This window comes from Neophocaena asiaeorientalis, unplaced genomic scaffold (assembly GCF_003031525.2).
Source record: "Neophocaena asiaeorientalis asiaeorientalis breed wild unplaced genomic scaffold, Neophocaena_asiaeorientalis_V1.1 scaffold7, whole genome shotgun sequence".
Classification (NCBI taxonomy): domain Eukaryota; kingdom Metazoa; phylum Chordata; class Mammalia; order Artiodactyla; family Phocoenidae; genus Neophocaena; species Neophocaena asiaeorientalis.
This window is the reverse complement of record NW_020185337.1, coordinates 6,419,744-6,439,720: the sequence shown is the minus strand read 5'-3', so window position 1 is coordinate 6,439,720 and position 19,977 is coordinate 6,419,744. Positions and strand designations below refer to the sequence as shown.

The following is a 19,977-nucleotide window of genomic DNA, read 5'->3' as shown; positions in this document are numbered from 1 at the left end:
AATTTGCTTTTCACATACATCACAGAGTATGCATAGGCCAGGACAGAAATGCAATCTCTATCTACCGGCACAAAGTGAACTAGCAATTGAAATAGTTACTCAACCAAGTCAAGCCTAAAATTTCATCCTTACCTCAATTTCCCAATGATTGCTTGGGTTATCTATAGACTCAAAAAGATAGGGGTACTCTTTCTATTGATCATTGTTGGATCAGCTGGAAAGTGTCTTTGTAATAACTGATTTATAGCTGTATGGTTTCTTCAAACGTAACCCCTAGGAACCAGTGGAACTGAACATATTTGTTCTATATCTAGTTTCACTGCCTTGTGTCTAACTGGTAATAACGGTCCACTTAAATTCCAGAATATTCAGTAAAGGTGGCACAGTTGGAATTGTATGTAATCGTTATGGAATCTATATGATAGTAATAATGACACCCTTCATGGAGAGCTTTGTAAGTGATTGATCATGTTCAGGGACTTTAAAATAGAAGATACATTAAGCCATTTACTCCTCACTATAACTATAAAAAGAAGGTATATTCCCATTTAGTTTAGAAAACTAAAGCATAAAGTATCTTGTCCACTTGTGGTAAGTGGTGGAACCCAACTACTAGGTAGCCACCAAAAGTCACGTTTCAAAGATTATTTAATGATGGGGGAAATGCTCACCATTTAATAAAAAAAGAGAACACAAACTTACATGTCTTACATGTGTGTCTGTATCTCATGCATACATAGACACATATACAATGACATTTTACTGAATATATATATATATATATATATATATATATGGGGTTAAATGTCTGAAAGGTAATGTACTCAATTGTTAACAATTCAGTAAGGTGATGGGTGATTTTGTCTTCTCTTTTAGTATTTTTCTATGACTGCCAAAATTTATTAGAATAAACATGCATCATTTTGAGAGTCAGAAAAAAGCAATAAAAATGTCAGAAAAAATTGTTCCAGAAGCTATAGAAAATTTAAACAGACAAATTTCCATAAAATAAATACAAAGTCCAAGAGCTGTCCTCCTAAAACAACTTAGAATTTATTGGCTTACAAAAAGTTCTATAATACTTCAAGGATCAGCGAATTCCAGGGCTGTTTAAAATGCTCTAGAACTGGGCTGTCCGATGGGGCTTTCTATGATGATGAAAGTGTCCTATCTATGCTGTATCTGTTCTGGTAGCCACTAGAAATGTAGCTAGTATGACTGAGGAACAGAATTTTACATTTTACTTTATTACAATTAATTTAAATTTAAATAGTCACGCATGGCTAGTGACTACCATGTTGGACACTGCAACTCTGGACTATAGAAAATGGAGGAAAATTTGCAAATTCTTCTTATAAAACCAGTATAGTCCTTACCTAAACATGATAAAAATGTAAACTATGGACAAATGTCACATGTGAATATCAAGGTAAAAAATAAATAATGTACCACATAAGATATGATCAAAACAGTCTAGCACACATTAGAGGATTAGCATGTACTGGAAATCCAGGATGGTTCAATATTAGGAAATCCATTCATTTAAACCACTCTTATTAATAGATCAAAAGAGAAAACCCAGACTACAGCTCTTGCAAAGGCATTTGTTAAAATTAAAAGTACATTCTTGATTAAAACTCTGAATGAAACAGGACTATGTTGACATTTATACAACATGTTAAATATATATCTTAACCTAGAAGACTGCATGGGGAAATAATAAAATTGAGAAATGATAAAAACGATCCATTAAACTCAGAATGTTCCCATTAAATACTGAATGAAGAGTAATATGTTCACTATTACTACTATTACTTTAGTAGTAATACTAAAGTATTACTACTAATTCTGGAGGCACAAGTCAGTGAAGTTAGATAATAGAGGAAAAAAGGAGTTTTAAAATTTGAAAGAAGTAAATTATCATTGATTGCGTATTATTAGTATAATCCTGATAAACTGATACAAACAATCACAAGTACCACAATGTAGTGGTTAAGAGCATACACTCTGAAGCCCTGCTGTTGGTTCAGCTGCTGTCTCTATTAGTAACAGGCTGTGTGACCTTGGGCAACTTATTTAACCTGTTTCCTTCTCTGTAAAATGAAGAAAACAGAATTATCTTCTATAAGGCTATTAAGTAGGTTAAGTATGTAAATATGTAGAGAGCTCTTACAACATGCCTGCATTTAATATATACTATATAATATCACTATTATTAAGGTAATAATAATAATTTTAAATGATAATAAATTATAAAATACATAAATTATTAAATTATAATAATGTACAAAATAAACGTAAAAAATCAGAAGACTTCCCATATGAAAAAGGGGATTTCATTTATAATTGCAACACAATGACCTAGGAATAAACATAAGAAGAATGTGCAAGATTAAATGATAGTTTGAATGCTATTAGGGAATCAAAAGAATAATTGAATAAAGGGAAAACATATACTACACTTTGATAGGAAGATTCAACATCAGTAGGTTATAAACTCCTTCTAAATTATTCTATAAATTAAAAACCTAGCTAAAAGTGATTCTAAAATCATGTAAAGATAAACATGAAAAAGTGAAAGAGCAATGAAAGAAGATTCGCATGAACAGATATGAGACATTATGGTGCTACAACATTCAAAACAGTATGATATTGGAATGTGAATAGACAGATTAAAGCTACATTTTATAGAGCATAGAAATAGAACCGAATACATATGGGGCTTTAATATATGCTAGATGGGGAGGGTTCTGCATATGAGAAGGAAAAGATTAATTATTCAATAAATACCAGTTACAAAAACTGGTAGGCAATCTGAAACAAAACTAATGTTGGCTCTGTACTTGATTCCTTACACTGAAATAAGTTCTCTGTGGATTAAAGTTTTAATCATAAAAGTGAAATTAAAAAAGCAGTGGATGAAACCATGAGATACTGTTTTTCTACAGTCTTGGACTATAGAAGATCTTATTATATAAAACTCAGGAGCTATAAAAACTGATAAATTCAGTTATGTAATACCCCCAAATTTCTGCATGGTAAAAAGCTCCAAAGATAGATCAAAGACAATGACAACTTGGGAGGAAAAAAATGGAATCTGTAGGATTCCCCAAAAAAGGGTTAACTGCTCTGACCAGTAAAGAGCTTATACACATCAGTACGATGTGACCAACAGCTCAATCGAAAAGTGGTCTAATAATGGAAGCGGATACTTCATAGAAAAAAAAAAATCACCTTTTTCTATTTTATGTTATTTGTGATAAGAAAAATGTGATACCATTTTTAACTTATTAAAATTGCATACAACAAAAAAGCTGTAACGTTCATTTGGTGAGGATATGCGTAAATAGTGTTTGTCATTAGTATATTGTTGTATATGTTAGCATAAGCAGTATTAAATTAATACTTTACTGCACGAATGTCATTTATATTAGTATAAACAGTATTATTTATATACTAAATATAATACTAAATCAGTATTATTACTATAAACAGGTTAATGTATAAATTGGTTCAACCTTTCTGGCAGACAATTTGGCAGTATCTATTATAGTTTAAAGTACACATACTATTGCCCTAGCTATAAAACTTCCAGAATTTACCATACAGATAGACTCACAAATGTGTTGTGTCATGTGTACATGTTTGTGTGTGTGTGTGTGTTTTGTTTTGTTTTTTGGTAAGAGAAAACATGTCCATTAATAGGAGCTGGTTAAATAAATGCGGCATATGCAGAAAATAAAACATTACATAGCATACCTCGCTTTATTGCCCTTCACAGATACTGTGTATTTTACAAATTGAAGGTTTGTGGCAACCCTGCATTGAGCAAATCTATCGGCACCATTTTTTCTGGTAGCATTTGCTCTTTGTGTCTCTGTGTCACATTTTGGTCATTCTCACAATACTTCAAACTTTTTCATTATTACTATATTTGTCATGGTGATCTGTGACCAGTGATCTCTGATGTTACTATTGCAACAAGATTACGATGAGTTGAAGGTTCAGATGATGGTTAACATTTCTTAGCAATATTTTAAAATTAAGGTACATACATTGCTTTTTTAAGACATAATGTTATTGCACACTTAATAGACTATAGTATAGGGTAAACATAACTTTTATGTGCACTGGGAAACCAAAAAATTCCTGTTGACTCGCTTTATTGAGATATTTGCTTTATTGCAGTGGTCTGGAATGAAACCCGCCATATCTCCAAGGTCTGCCTGTACAGTTATTAGAAATGAGAAGGCAGCTTGGATTGAGTGTTGATAAGAATTAATCTCCAAGATGAAGTGAGAAATACTGGTACAGAGTTAAGTGTGCTATCATTTGTTTAAAAACACACATATACACACACACACACACGTTTGTAAGCATATAAAATATCCCTGGAAGGGAAGATATTCCAAGGAGAAGAACTGCTTAATTGAGGGACAAACATGGGAAAGCAATTACTTTTCACCGTATACCATTTTGTACCTTTTTCATTTTATACTATGTGTAGGCACTGTCTGTTCCAAAATTAGTTGTTTTTTAAAATACCTTTTATTTTTTCTCTCCTTCTGTTCACGAGGAGGACATCCTGGCTCTTTCCACAGTATGTTGATACAATTAGCATAATCTCAGCTCCCTTCCTCTTTCTCCCTTTATTTTGTGCTTAAATAAGTAAATAACTGCCCCCCAAATGAGCAATAGGAACGTGGGACAAAGCACTTCCATGTTACAGAACAATGTTAGCAAAACATCAAAATATGTGTACTTGGAAAAGATCTGAAAAACTATACAGTAAATGTTAACAGTGTTTATCCTGAGTGGGGGCATCATAGGTAATTTTGGTTTGGGTCTTGGTATTTTCTGTGATTTCCAAAGTTTACACAATAATATGTCTTATTCTGGTAATAATTTTTAAGTTTTTTCTTTTTTTAATTTTCTGCTACTCACCTGGTTCCTGTCCCTGGCATTTGCATATCGAAACCTCTGGATATAATAGAAGACCAGCCAGGCGAGGGAAATGATCATCAAGACGATGAAGGAGATGGAGACAAACACAACCGAGGTGCGGCTCACGTATTTCTGCAGGTTCCGGGTTCCGATGGTGATGTACATCGTCACGGTGATGTTTCTCTCCAGCAGGCTTACTATCTCCTTCCCTTTGGGCTCAGGAATCATTATTGCCACGATGTCTTCTACACCTGTTGTGAGAGGGACAACAGGGTAAGGGGATGAGAGAAAGAGAAAATCACAGTGAAATGTCTGGACAAAGGAACGGCACCAAATAATGCCACTTCTTTCAATGATTCTATGCCAGATCAAATAGCCAAGTCTCTCAGATCTAATAGCCCGAAATGGAGTTGAATTTTCCCTTTCTTCAGCTACCTTGGGATGCTGCTATCTTGTATATGAGAAAAGAACCTAAAACAAACTTGTGATTTTGGTACCAGCGAGGTCATGATGGTGCTACTTTCTAGCCCCCTAAGGTGGTGTTGACCCTGGTCTAGTAAAGGGTAGACCCTTCCCAACCGGCCTAGGTTACAGTTCTATGTTGCATTTCACAGATCCCCCCGAGGAGGGGAAAAAGCACTTTGTACCCCATGGCAAAGGATAAAATGCCCAGTTTTATGTCATCTGTCTCTGAGTTCTCTCTTTCCCATGGACACTAGGGGTACTCAATTACAGATTTCTACTAATCACTCCCAAGGCCATTTTCTCCTACAGTGAGTACCGAAAGCAACCCCAAAGTGTATTAAAACATAGTTGATTTACAACATTATATTAGTTTCAGGCATACAGCATTGTGATTCCACATTTTTATAGATTATTCTCTATTATGAGTTATTACAAGATAATGACTATAATTCCCTGTGCTATACTATACGTCCTTGTTGCTTATCTATTGTATACATAGTAAGTAGTTTGTATCTGTTAATCTCATATCCCTAATTTGCCTCTGCCGCCTTCTGTCTCCCCTTTGGTAACCACAAGTTTGCTTCCTCTATCTGTGAGTCTGTTTCTGCCAAAGGAGTCTTCTTAACAAGCTCTAATATGACCTGCCAACATAAAATAATGGTCTCAGAATTATCTTCTGCTTATTTTACCTAACTCAATGTAAACAGTTTGTGTATTCTCACGCGAAGCAAAGGGAGGAGAGAGGCTGTATGGATCGTTCCAGGATGGTTTTACCTCCACTCTCTAATACTCTCACCGCAAAGTGTCTTACTGGACACTTTGAAGCAGAAGTGGTACCTTTCTTCAGTCTGAGTTATCTGGGTCATTGTCCCTGTTGTTCATGACACTCTGAGGCACAGTCTCTTGGTGAGGAGTTCAGGGGCCTCTGTAAGGGGTCTTGAGTAGGATTTGATATTAGCTCCAAATGAGCCTACTCGACATGCCACTGTGGCTGATGCACAGATTAGAACATCAGTTTCCCTAGGATGGTTCTCAGGGATCACCCCAATTCAAACCCATGCCTGCAACGTTCTTTATGGGCCCCACTTCGACATGGAAATATCCTATTACTTGGGGTTACTACAAATTAAAGTACAAATTTACAATTAGGGTATAGATTCTGGACAAAAGTAAACACCACTTCAGCTGCTTAAAGCTGGCCTTATTCACATGCTGAGGTCAGTCAGCGAGATGGAACGACCAGATTATATCTGTTCAGAGTGTTGCAAGTCTCTTAGAAGTTATTTAGGGCTTTCACTTGACCTTGATTCTATGCAGTTTTTCCATCCTAAATTCTTTGATGGTATTTCACTTAGGCTGAATGAATACTTTTAAAAGCTAACTAGATACAATGGTGTCTGTATGAGACAACAATTATATGATTTTTTAAATTCCTAAAACCTTTGCACTGGCTCAACTGTAAAATCACAAAACTACACAGTGTTTAGATTTGCTGTGATTTCTGGGAATTACTGAAACTGATGGCTTAGATTTCAACTTTGCAGAATTTACTGACAATTCTGATGCTGTTCTCTCATCATGTTTACTTCAGCTAATGGTTGCATGTGGTCTGAGGTTTCGTGAGGAATTAAAGCTGCTGGAAGGTTTTGTCTCTACAGAAATATGATCCTCTTTGCACACTGGACTAATCTGGTCTGATGAAGCTCATCCCAGTGCTGTAGGCACTTTGTAGATATTTAATCAGTGACAGAATCCTGAGTTTTCATTTTATTTTTTTATTTATATTTTTTATGTGTGTCTATTCAAGGCTCCAGAATGAGACTTTTTTTTTTTTTTTGAGGATGAGATCTTGGGGTTATTTATAAGACTCTGTATGCTCAGACTTGGACAAGTTTTATACTTTTTAGTAGTCAACTTATCAATATATTCCTCTATGGCATCGTTTTGATACTCTGCTTAGGAAGCTCTTCTCCACCAAAGATGATAGAAATACTCATCTAAAATTGCTTATCGAAACCTTAAATGTAGTTTTATTTTTCCATTTAAATCTTGAACAATCTGAATGTGATTCAATAACAACACATTTATTGAGCTCCTATAATGTGCTGGGCAGAAAGGAGACAGATAGGATGCAATTTATCTTTCCCCTAAATTCTCAGACATATATTGTTGTCTACTTTTGGATTTTTTTTTTTAATTTTATTGTAAGATGAGTCTGTCTTTCGCTGACCAATATCAGGCTCTTTGGGTTGTGGAGCTGTTAACATATTTACTATTTGATAGCCTAACCCTTTCTTCACCAATTTCCACCCCTCCTGGCAAAACAACGCTCCTATTATCTCCTTAATTATATTAAGAGACCATAGAGAGTAACAGTGAAGAATTGGGCTCTGGAACTGGACTGCTTTTTCAAACTTCAGCTCAGCATGTTTAAAATAGGCAACCAGAAATGCAAATCAAAACTACAATGAGGTATCGCCTCACACCAGTTAGAATGGGCATCATCAGAAAATCTACAAACAACAAACGCAGGAGAGGGTGTGGAGAAAAGGGAACCCTCTTGCCCTGTTGGTGGGAATGTAAATTGATACAGACACTATGGAGAACAGTATGGAGGCTCCTTAAAAAACTGAAAATAGAATTACCATATGACCCAGCAATCCCACTACAGGGCATATACCCAGGGAAAACCATAATTCAAAAAGACACATGCACCCCAATGTTCACTGCAGCACTATTTACAATAGCCAGGTCATGGAAGCAACCTAAATGTCCATCAACAGATGAATGGATAAACAAGATGCGGTACCTATGGACAACGGAATATTACTCAGCCATAAAAAGGAATGAAATTGGGTCATTTGTAGAGACGTGGATGGATCTAGAGACTGTCATACAGAGTGAAGTCAGAAAGAGAAAAACAAATATCATATATTAACACATATATGTGGAACCTAGAAAAATGGTACAGATGAACTGGTTTGCAGGGCAGAAGTAGAGACACCGATGTAGGGAACAAACGTATGGACACCAAGGGGGGAAAATGGTGGGGGGTGGGGCGGTGGGATGAATTGGGAGATTAGGATTGACATGTACACACTGATGTGTATAAAATGGATAACTAATAAGAACCTGCTGTATAAAAAAATAAATAAAATTCTAAAATTCAAAAGAAAAAAATAGGCAACCAAATTTTGGATATCCACAAAATTTTAAATTACCCATCACCCATTTTTCAGGACATGAGAAAACATTTTCTCTTCCTATAAAGTATAATTAGCTACTTTAACGCATTTATTTTAAACTTAAGTGCTTAGTTACACTACCTGTGTTGTTCATCCCACTGTTGTACTTTCATGATATATGACATCTGCTTGAAAAGACAGTGAAAATGGAAATGGGGCGGTTCTTTTCATCTGGACCTCAACCGTATTCATCTTCAGTATTCATAATGAATTTCTAGGGCTGATGATGGTAAAAAATAGATGGGATTCTGGGATATTTCTCCATGCACTTTAGGCTATTAACTGTGTGTGATAAAAAGAGATACTGAGGGTATCCACTTATCCCAATAGAAATAGTCATTAAGAATTTAGGTATTTAGGGTGTCCAAAAATGGTGGACTTGATGAATTATCTGAGCAGTCTGATCAATGCACAAAATCCAGGACCAAAAGCTGCTATAGGATCTAATCTGTTCAAAGGAGACATGTGCACCAATGTGAGTTTTCAGACAATTCCCGGATCTTTGCTTCATTTTGAAGTTGCAGCTAGCGTCCCAGAGAAGCCAGCAGATTCTCCCCAGGTAGGTTGTAGTGTAATTGCTCTGAGGGTGTATGTGAGGAGGGAGCGAGGGGAGAAGTGGGGGTGATGGGGGAGAGCGCGCTGAAAGCCCAGCTGAGAGATGTCCTCAGAGTTCAGTGCTGCCTTAAGCGTCTAATCCATGACACACAGGAGGCTCTGAGGCTCGGGGAAGAGAAGTTAACAAAAAGCATATTTTGTATGGGTAAAATCTACAAAGAGGTCCTGCTCTTTGGGCAATTCTATGTATACTCTGACTCCTAGTCGCTGTAATATAGAGTGTCTCTTTTTGCAAAATGAAGTCAGCCTACCATCTAGTTTCCTCCCAAAGGCACTTTCTACTTCTGAGTGATCGCTGCTGTGTAATTATCGTGTGTCCCGGAAAAACTCTTCAGCCCTGCGAGAGAACGTGTGACCAGGACCCACAGGACCCTGCAGCCAGGTAAACAGCAGGAGCAGCCTGTAGTTTTAGTGCTTCCTTTTCCCGGGAGAGCGCTGAACTGCCATCATCTAATTTGCTACATGCAGAAAAGTAAGGAATCAAAACAAAAGTTCAAAAAGCCAAAGAATGTTGAATAACCAGGAAATCCTTTACTTATGAATTCAAAACCAGGTTGCTTAAACACTGTGTTAACAGAATGTTTAGAAAACCAGCAAAGGGCTAGATATTTTACAGAGCTGGCGGCCCCATGCCTTCCTGTGCATATTGGAGGGTGATAAGATCCCTCCTAAGTTCATGTGAGCAAAAATCCTTTTTCAATTCTCTGCATCCTCTCTCCCCTAATCCTTACTTTAGTTCCACGGATGGCCCTTTAGAATTTAGTCAACACTAAGAGAAACCTGCAGTTTCCATTTGTAGATATTTTTTACTTATACACTTAATATCTACTTTTTTTTTTAAAGAGTCAGCTCCCGGTTATCTATTCTCAAGTGAGATAATGTATGTGAAATGACTTACAAAGCCTGCAAAGTACCATAGAAATGTAAAGTATTATCACTTTCTGCATAAATTTAAAAATTATTTTTAACAAACACAGATGCAAAAATAAAGCACTCACAAATAGATTCCAACCATATAGTAAAAACTCTTCACGACCCAGGGGATTTATCCTAGGAAGGTGAGGGTGATTTAACATTAGAAAATGTGTTAATGATTAGGGGAAGCTCAGTAAAGGATGTACAAGAAGGTTTTATTTTACAACTTTTCTGTAAGTCTAAAAACATGTCCAAAAAAGTTTAAAACTTATTTATAGGTTTTTTATACTTATTGTTTGGTAATGCTTAAGAGTCTAATTAGAGGTTATTTGGTCTACCTCTCTGGATGCATCTTAACTGAGACAACCGAGTGAGGAGGTGTATTTAGCAGGAGAGTGCCTTGTGTTTGGGTTATCTTGACTCTGGAGAGCCACATGGCAAACCAACCACAGAGGAAGAGAGGCGGGCAGAGAAATCTTCCCTGAAGAGGAGATGAGTTGTGTGTTAAATGGGATAGGGAGGGTGGGAGGGAGGGAGAGGCAAGAGGGAGGAGATATGGGGATATATGTATATGTATAACTGATTCACTTTGTTATAAAGCAGAAACTAACACACCATTGTAAAGCAATTAGACTCCAATAAAGATGTTAAAAAAAAAAAAAAAAAGAGTCCAGGGCTTAGAATGCAGAGAGATGGCTGCCTTGGGCTATTCCTGGCAGAGAATCATAAATTCAAATCCTACAGGTGCCAGGCCAGGAATCTAAATATAAGCCCGGTGAAAAGACAATAGGAAATGAGATGATTTGAGAAGAAAATAACACACATCCATCTAAAGGTTGGTTTGTTTGTTTTTTTAACTGGAAAGCACCTGGAGTTAGTCTTTGGGCCACTAGTTTTCAATCCATGATAGGTTCAAGAGTTTAAGATGGAAGAGTAAAAGGATTCTGAGGTGTCTGTCTAGCCCAGCATCAGATGGAAAAGTAGACCAGACTTTATGACAGAAGCCCTATGGAGTACAGAGCTAATGTTCAATGAACTTTGGAAATAAGACCATAGGCCTAGAATATTTCAAATACAGTTTTTCTGTGCAAATGAAAGTTTGCATGCAGGGAGAAACGAGGGTAGCAACTATCAGACTGCCGGTGAATGTCTCACCCCAAACCTTAATACATCACTGTGTGTGCTATATTTTATGCATAAGCACATCCCACAATTCTCTCCATTCCACAGCTTTCCAGGAATTATTCCTGGACCAACAGGGGAGGGAGCCTCAAAAGTAAATAAATTTCAAAATCGTAAAATATTCATTTGAGAAGTGGTTTGAGTACCTAGTGTGAAAACAGGAAGAGTAACAACAGTAAAGAGGTCAAATACTTTCTTTTTTTTTTTGCGGTATGCGGGCCTCTCACTGTTGTGGTCTCTCCCGTTGCGGAGCACAGGCTCCGGACGCGCAGGCTCAGTGGCATGGCTCACAGGCCCAGCCGCTTCGCCGCATGTGGGATCTTCCCGGACCGGGGCACGAACCCGTGTCCCCTTCATCGGCAGGCGGACTCTCAACCACTGCACCACCAGGGAAGCCCTCAAATACATTTTTGACAAGAGAATCAGATATGTACATTGAAAATAAGGGCATTACTGTAAACAAGGTACATTATACATCTGAAAAAAGATTTAGATAAACATTTAGAACACTGTGTCTTTCCTTCATTACATCAGTAAAACAAACAAAATTTGATATTTAGTATCTACCAAAGATTCCAGGTTTGTTCCAGAGAATGAAACATTAAAATTCCATTTTTGGGGGGAATTTTAAAAAATGCGTTAATGCGTTTCAGTACATTAACAAATTAAAGGAATACAACATATGATTATCTGGTGTAGCTAGCTGTCCTCCAATATCTGCTCTCTTGCACTTCTATGATATTAGTGTCTCAGATGGGCACGGGCTGTTGAGTGAAAAGCATTAATCATCAGTAGCCTCCCTTGCAGCTAGATATGGCTATGCGATGAATATTTGGCCATTGAGATGTTGAGTGGAGATGATGTTTGCTACTCCAAGGTCTTATCCATAAAAGGGCTGAGTATGTGCACCCAGATCCTCTCTCCTTTTCTCTGACTTAACGTGGAGAGATGTAGAGCAGCCAGCTTCTTAGAAACCTAAGCCATATGTTGGGAATGGTACCCATTCTGATTCTTATTAAGAGAAATATATGGAAACTTACTTAATGTGATATAAAGCATCTTCCAGAAATAGTACATTAAATGGAAGAAACATTAGAAGTTTTCAATTCAAATCATGAACAAGACAAGGATGAGTCCATATTTAAAGCAGAAGTAATATTTGGTGCAAAGAAACATAGGAATTGAAGTGGTAAATCTTGGAAAGGAAGAGTACAAACTGTCATTATTTGACGGATCACATGACCATCTGAAAAAGCCAAGATAACTCAGCTATTAAAATTAGGAGAATGTTCAGTAAAATATAAGATTCAAGATCAACATACAAAAATTAGGAGGTTCCTATACAGCAGTAATACCTAACGAGAATATGTAATGGAAAAAGTGATCTATACATATAGCAGCAGAAGTCATAAAATATCTAAGGATAAACCTAATAAATACTAGCCTTAAATGAAGAAAACTATACAATAAAGTTTCTTTGTAAGACATCAAAAATTTCTGAAGAAGCAGATTTTATTTCAGCCAAAGTGTTATTCAGTATTATGTAGTTAGTTTCCAAACATATGTGATTTTTAAAGTTATCCATTTGCAATCATTATTATTTTGCTATTGTTGCATTATGGTCAAAGGAACACAGTCTCTTGATATTGATCCTTAATCATCTAATATATTTTTTGGGGGTAAATGTTCCATTTGTATTCAGAAACAGTGTATTTGAAAACATTATTTGCTGTGTATACATATCTCATTGATTAAGCTTATTAATTATATTTAGATCTTCCGTATCTGTTTATTTTCGCCTGCTTGATTGTCTCAAAGGGGAGTGTCAAAATGTCTCATACAACTGTTGCTCTATACGTTTTCTCTCTGAAATTCTGTCAGTTGCTGCTGTACTTTGCGTTTGTGTAGTTAACTGCATGTGTGTTCATGACGGTTATATCCACTTACACTGTTGTTGCTGTAGAGAGGTCTGATGCCATCATGATTCTTGTTCGGAAGCGATCTGCTCTTGCTCTTTGTAACCTTTTGGAGTTACATTTGAGAATAGTCTTTGATAGTCTTAAATGTCACTAGGTCTACTTACGAGTATTCATCCATTAGTTTGGTAGTACATGAACACTTTCAATTCAAGCTATTTCATTCTTTCTTTGATTCTAAAACATTTATCTTCATACTTTATTGAAATATTTCCTCCTATATTTTTTCTCTCCTGTGATTCCTATTATCCTGTTGGTGGCACTTATTTTTCTGGTCACCATATTTTTTTAATACTTTCCCCCTCTCATTTAAAAAAATTTTATTTTGAAATAATTATAAACTAATAAGTGGCAAAAATAATACACAGAGGTCCCATGCATCCATCTCCCAGCCCCCTCCAATGGTGGCATCTTACATATTATATTATCAAAACAAGAAATTGATTGGCACAATACAATCAACTAGATTATAGGACATAGACATCATTAGTTTTGGCAAAACTACACCTAAAATGTCTTCGTATAAAACTCTGTGACAGGTGGCTGTCCGTAGGTGGTTGTGGCCGCCGTGCCCGGGGAGGCGGCGGCAGCGGTGGCGGAAAATGATGCCTGGGAAACTCCTCTGGGGGGACATTTTGGAGCTGGAGGCACCTTTGGAGGAGACTGAGAGCCAGAGGAAGGAGAGGCAGAAGAACTCTGTGGATGCTGGAATTCGGATACGGGATTATGGACCTGTACTTCCCTTATAGTGTTGTTATGAAGATTTAAACAAGATAAGCTGAAAACATATTACACAATGCTGGAGTGACAGAAGGAAGTCAAGGCACCATTATGACTCAGATGGGAAATCAGAAACAACAGAAAATGGTGTTGCAGATGACTGGGATGCTCCCAAACCCAAACGAGCTAAAATGAAAGAGAAGCTAAATGGTGACACAGAGGAAGGATGTAATAGACTTTCAGATGAATTTTCTAAATCTCGTAAGTCAAGAAGAAAAGATCTGTCAAATGGAGATATTGATGAATATGAAAAAAAATCAAAGCAAGTGTCATCCTTAGATAGCTCTACTCATAAATCAAGCGATAATAAACTAGAAGAGACCCTAACACGTGAACAGAAAGAAGGGGCATTCTCCAATTTCCTTATTTCTGAAGAGACTATAAAGCTTCTGAAAGGTCAAGGGCTAACATATCTCTTTCCTATTCAAGTTAAGACTTTTGGTTCTGTATATGAAGGAAAAGATTTAATTACTCAAGCGCTGACAGGAACAGGAAAGACATTCTCTTTTGCCATCCCCTTGATTGAAAGACTCCAAAGAAATCAAGAGACAATTAAAAAAAGCTGTTCACCGAAGGTATTTGTTTTGGCTCCTACAAGGGAACTGGCAAACCAAATAGCCAAAGACTTCAAATATATAAGTAGGAAACTCAGTGTGGCGTGTTTTTATGGTGGAACATCATATCAAAGCCAAATTAATCATATTCAAAATGGTATTGACATCTTGGTTGGGACCCTGGTCGTATCAAAGATCATCCGCAGAGCAGCTGATTAGATCTTTCTAAACTGCGCCACGTTGTGCCTGATGAAGTGGATCAAATGTTAATTTAGGTTTTGCCGAACAAGTTGAAGATATTATCCGCAGATCCTACAAAACTGATTCTGAAGACAATCCTCAGGCTTTACTTTTTTCTGCAACTTCCCCACAGTGGGTATACAAAGTTGCAAAAAAATACATGAAATCCAGATATGAACAGGTTGACCTTGTCGGGAAAATGACTCAAAAGGCTGCAACTACTGTGGAACATCTGACCATCCAGTGCCATTAATCTCAGAGGCCAGCAGTTACTGGAGATGTCATTCAAGTCTACAGCGGGTCTAAAGGGAGGGCTATTATCTTCTGTGAGACGAAAAAGAATGTAACTGAAATGGCCATGAATCCACACATAAAAGAGAATGCCCAGTGTTTACATGGCAACATCACACAGTCACAAAGAGAAATTACACTGAAAGGCTTCAGAGAGGGTAGTTTTAAAGTTCTGGTGGCAACCAATGTGGCTGCCCGTGGTTTGGACATTCCTGAGGTTGACCTGGCGATTCAGAGTTCACCTCCACAGGATGTTGAGTCCTATATTCATCGCTCTGGACGCACAGGTAGAGCTGGCCAGACAGGGATTTGCATATGTTTTTATCAACCAAGAGAAAGGTATGTGGAACATATGTCAATTAATATGTCAATTAAGATATGTGAAACAAAAAGCAGGAATTACTTTTAAACGTATAGACGTTCCTTCTACAATGGATTTAGCTAAATCTAAAAGCATGGATGCCATCAGGTCTCTGGCTTCCATTTCTTACGCTGCTGTTGATTTTTTCCGACCATCAGCCCAGAGACTGATAGAAGAAAAAGGGGCAGTGGATGCAGCATTAGCCCACATCTCTGGTGCACCAAGTTTTGAACCACGTTCTTTAATCACCTCTGATAAGGGGATTGTGACCATGACTCTGGAAAGCCCAGAAGAAATACAGGATGTTAGCTGTGCTTGGAAAGAACTTAACAAAAAGTTGAGTAGTAATGCTGTGTCCCAAATTACCAGAATGTGCCTCCTAAAAGGAAATATGGGCATTTGCTTGGATGTTCCCACACTGAGTCAGAAAGGTTACAGGAAGAGTGGCATGATTCAGACTGGATACTCTCAGTGCCAGCCAAGTTGCCGGAAACTGAAGAATATTATGATGGAAACACATCTTCTAATTCCAGACAGAGGAGTGGCTGGTCAAGTGGCCGGTGTGGCCGGCCAGGTAGACAAGAGTCCACAGGGGAGTCGGTCAGGAAGTCGACAAGATGGTAGAAGATGAAGTGGGAACAGAAATCGATCAAGAAGCGGGGGCCACAAACGGAGTTTTGACTGAGATAGTTGATCTACCAGTGTGAGCTCGCTTATTTCTGCCTAATCATGTACATTATCCACCAAAAAATTAGGTCATCATAGTTGAGGTCTGTTTCTGCTATTTGCAAAGAAGTTGGTTGTATTTTTTTTAAGTATTTCACAAGAATGGTTGTAAACAAATCTACTTACCCAGTTATACCTTTGAATAAAAAAACCTCCTTCTATTGTCTCTTTAAAAAAAACAACAACTCTATTTTATCACACATATAGAGTCATATAACTACTACCCACAATTAAAATATTGAAATATTCCATCACCATAAAGGAATTCCCTCTCCCTCTCTTTCCCCTCCTCTAACCCCTGATGTCTCCATCTCTTTAATTTTGTCTTTTCTAGAATGTTATATAGACGGAATCATACCTTTTGAGATTGGCTTTTTTTCACTTAGGATAATGTCCTTAACATCTATCGAGGTTGTAAGGTTGCATGTATTTCATTCCCTCTCATTGTTGAGTAGTATTCTATGGTATGGAATATGGTACATCAGAGTTTAACTGTTCACCCATTGATGGACATAAGGGTTATTTCCAGTTTGGGGCTATTAAAAAACTTCTATGAACATTAGTGTACAAGTTTTTGTAGGAATACAAGCTTTCCTTTTTCTGGGACGAATGCCAAGAAGGAATACAATTGTTAGGTTGTATGATAACTGCATACTTGGTTTTAGAAAGAAATTGCCAAGCTGTTTTCCAGAGCGGCTGTATTATTTTCCATTCCCATCAGCAATATATGAGTGATCCAGTTCCTCAGCATCCTTGTCAGCATTTGGAATGCTCACTGTTTTCAATTTTAGTCATCATAATAGATATATAGTGATATTTCTTTGTGTCTTTTGTCCATTCTGGCGGACACATGGAAGAGTTTCTCAAGCTGATCTTCCGGCTCATGAATCTGTCTTTAGCTGTATCCACTCTGTATTTTACCTCATTTATTGTGTTCTTTAAAATTTAAACTATTGTATTTTTCATACTAAATGTCTCCCATTGGTTCTTCGTATTTTTTTTTTAACAACATTTAGCTCCTGCTGCACAGAATCTTCCCTTAATATTTGCGGTCCATTTTTTCAATCACTCTTTCTCAGCTGGTATCTACTCATTTTGTACCTTCTTTAATAGTGGTGATACTCCTCAGTTGTCTTGTGAGCTCATGGGTCGCTTGTGGAATCAGCTACTCTGCCTGGTCATGTTTTCTGGGGAATAACCAAGGCAGGGGCCCTAGTTTTGTTCTTCCAGAAGATTAAGGAGAAATATGAATCAGCTCAGATGGCCCCAAGCACCACAGAAGAGCCAGCGACTCCTCCCATTCAGGCAGGCCCTTCAATATCACGGATTGCTTAACCTACTGTCACCTGGCCCCATCCCCGACCTGAGGCGCTGCTGAAGTTTAGGCCTCCTAAGTCATGAGTTACCTCCCAGATCCTTATAGCTACACTGCTCTGTCCATCATCTAGTCCAACCCAACTTCCTACCCATGTCCTGCTCCTCAAACCCTTCCTCTATGACTCTCGGAAATTTAAGTCTCGGAAATTTAAATCAAATTCTCTAGTAGCTTCCATCTCTTCTGGGAATGATGCTTTCACTCCCTTGATCCTCCACCTTTTTGCTTTGATTGAGCTGGCTGCCCTATGAGGACACTACTTTCTCTGAACTGTGATCAAGGGGCAAGTCTTTTTTTTTTACATTTTTATTAAACCCACATACCTCGGGGCCAGAAGATGGGTGGGTGTCCATACTCCATCTTGCTACTTACCAACGTTTACTCCTAACCTCATCCTATTCGCTTCAAAAACCACTTATCTTTTGAGAGTCTCTCCACCTGGATGGATAACTCTCTCTCCCCTCTCCTGGCCTCATCTGCCAACCTCCTGTTCATCTCTTTTATCACCCTCTTTAGCTCCCTTAGCTTCTAATAGTCATCCTCCTTGGACTGGAATTTTATTTTATTTTTTTCATGTACAGGGTTTTTATAATTGTGGCAAAATACACATAACATAAAATTTACCATCTTAACCATTTAAGTGTACAGTTCAGAGGCATTAAGTACATTCACATTGTCGTGCAACCACCATCCCCATCCATCTCCAGGATTCTTTTCATCTTGCAGAACTGAAGCTGTGTACCCATTATACAATATTCTCCCCTCCTCTGAGGCCCTGGCATCCATGATTCTACTTTCTGTCTCTATGAATCTGACTACTACAGATACCTCATATAACTAGAATCATAGAGCATTTGTCTTTTTGTGACTGGCTACCTTCATTTAACACGAAGTCCTCAAGGTTCATTCATGTTGCAGCGTGTGTTAGATTTTCCTTCTGCTACATTAATGAATACTATTCCATTGTAGGTACTTAACTATATTTTACTGATCTATTCACCCATCAATGGACACTTGGGTTGCTTCTACGTTTTGGCTACTGTGAATAATGCTGCTATGAACATGAGTGTACAAATATCTGTTCATGGACTGGAATTTTAGTATTCACAAGGATAATCCACCCAAAACTCCGGCCTGTTGGCTGTTTTTTCCCCCTCTTCTCCATTGACCCTCCTTTTCCTCCAGTCCTTCTTAGACACACATTCCCACTGTCTTACTCTGGCCCTCGTCACTCCTAGAAATTGCACCACCTCTGATCTCAAAGATGTCACTTACTACCCATCAGCCCCCTCCTGGCTTCACTTCTGTCCTCGCCCAGCCTAGATCACATGGTCTACAATAATAAGAACCCCTCTAAAAATACTGCTAGCTCCCTTGCTCTTCCATTTCTCCATAGAATGTGGCCTACAAAATTTTCTTTTCCTATGCCTCCACTTCATCATGGGGACACGGCTAAGAGAAAAATCTCACAAGTCAGCTGTTTTCACTTTGAATTTACGATCCCTTTCCTCGAATGAATCCCTTCCCCTCTCCTTCCCCTTCCCTAGCCCCTGATGTCCACTTATCTGTTCTCCATCTCTATAATTCTGTCATTTCTAGAATGTTATATAAATGGAATCATGCAGTATGCAATCCTTTGAGATTGGCCTTTGGCTTTTTTTCACTCAGCATAATGTAGAACACCTGTTCTACTCTGTTCTGGACCGCTTTCCCTTTGTCCAAGTGATGACCTCATATCTTTACATCTCTCCTCAAACCTCCTGTACACCCCTTCCCACCCACATTCTCTACTAGCTATCTTACTGCAGGAGTCACTGAGAAAAAATACCCATCAGAGGGAAATATCTTGTCTTATTATCAAATGAGGTAATTCACAGTGAAGAACTTAGCACAGAGCCTGCCATATAAAAACCACAATACAGATGATAAGTTTTATTGGTATTATTATTGTCTTACCACTGCCAGATGTATCCTGAAACCCATGTACTACTATACTTATTGGGGATGGGAACGATGTTGTCTGGGACACAGTCTTAGTCTGGACAATAAAAATAGTTTTCAGGGGATAAAAACAAATTCATAGTAGGATGACTTCAGGAGTGCAGAAATTGATCATTCAGGAACCAAAGTGATAAACTTTAGTGCAAACCAACTGACATTTTTTTTCCAGAAGACCTCTAAGTTCAAAATACTAAAGGCTCATCTGAGTTGTTGGGTAAAAACTGGTCATCTGTGCTCCCTCAATGCTTTGCTTACAACTTGAAATATGTCAAACTCCGGGTGTTACTAAAGTGCACTTAGTTTTTTT

General features: G+C 37.8%; 1 protein-coding gene and 1 pseudogene across 1 annotated transcript in view; one reads left to right on the top strand and one right to left on the bottom strand.

Moving 5' to 3' along the window:
* Positions 1–19,977, bottom strand: part of RNF150 (ring finger protein 150) — a 233,005-nt gene that overhangs the window by 75,100 nt on the left and 137,928 nt on the right. Inside the window, exon 2 of the mRNA XM_024736218.1 lies at positions 4,945–5,195. Coding sequence (XP_024591986.1) covers positions 4,945–5,195 — 251 coding nt within the window. The remainder of the gene's footprint in view (positions 1–4,944; positions 5,196–19,977) is intronic.
* LOC112393826 (ATP-dependent RNA helicase DDX50-like) lies at positions 13,948–16,253 on the top strand (annotated as a pseudogene).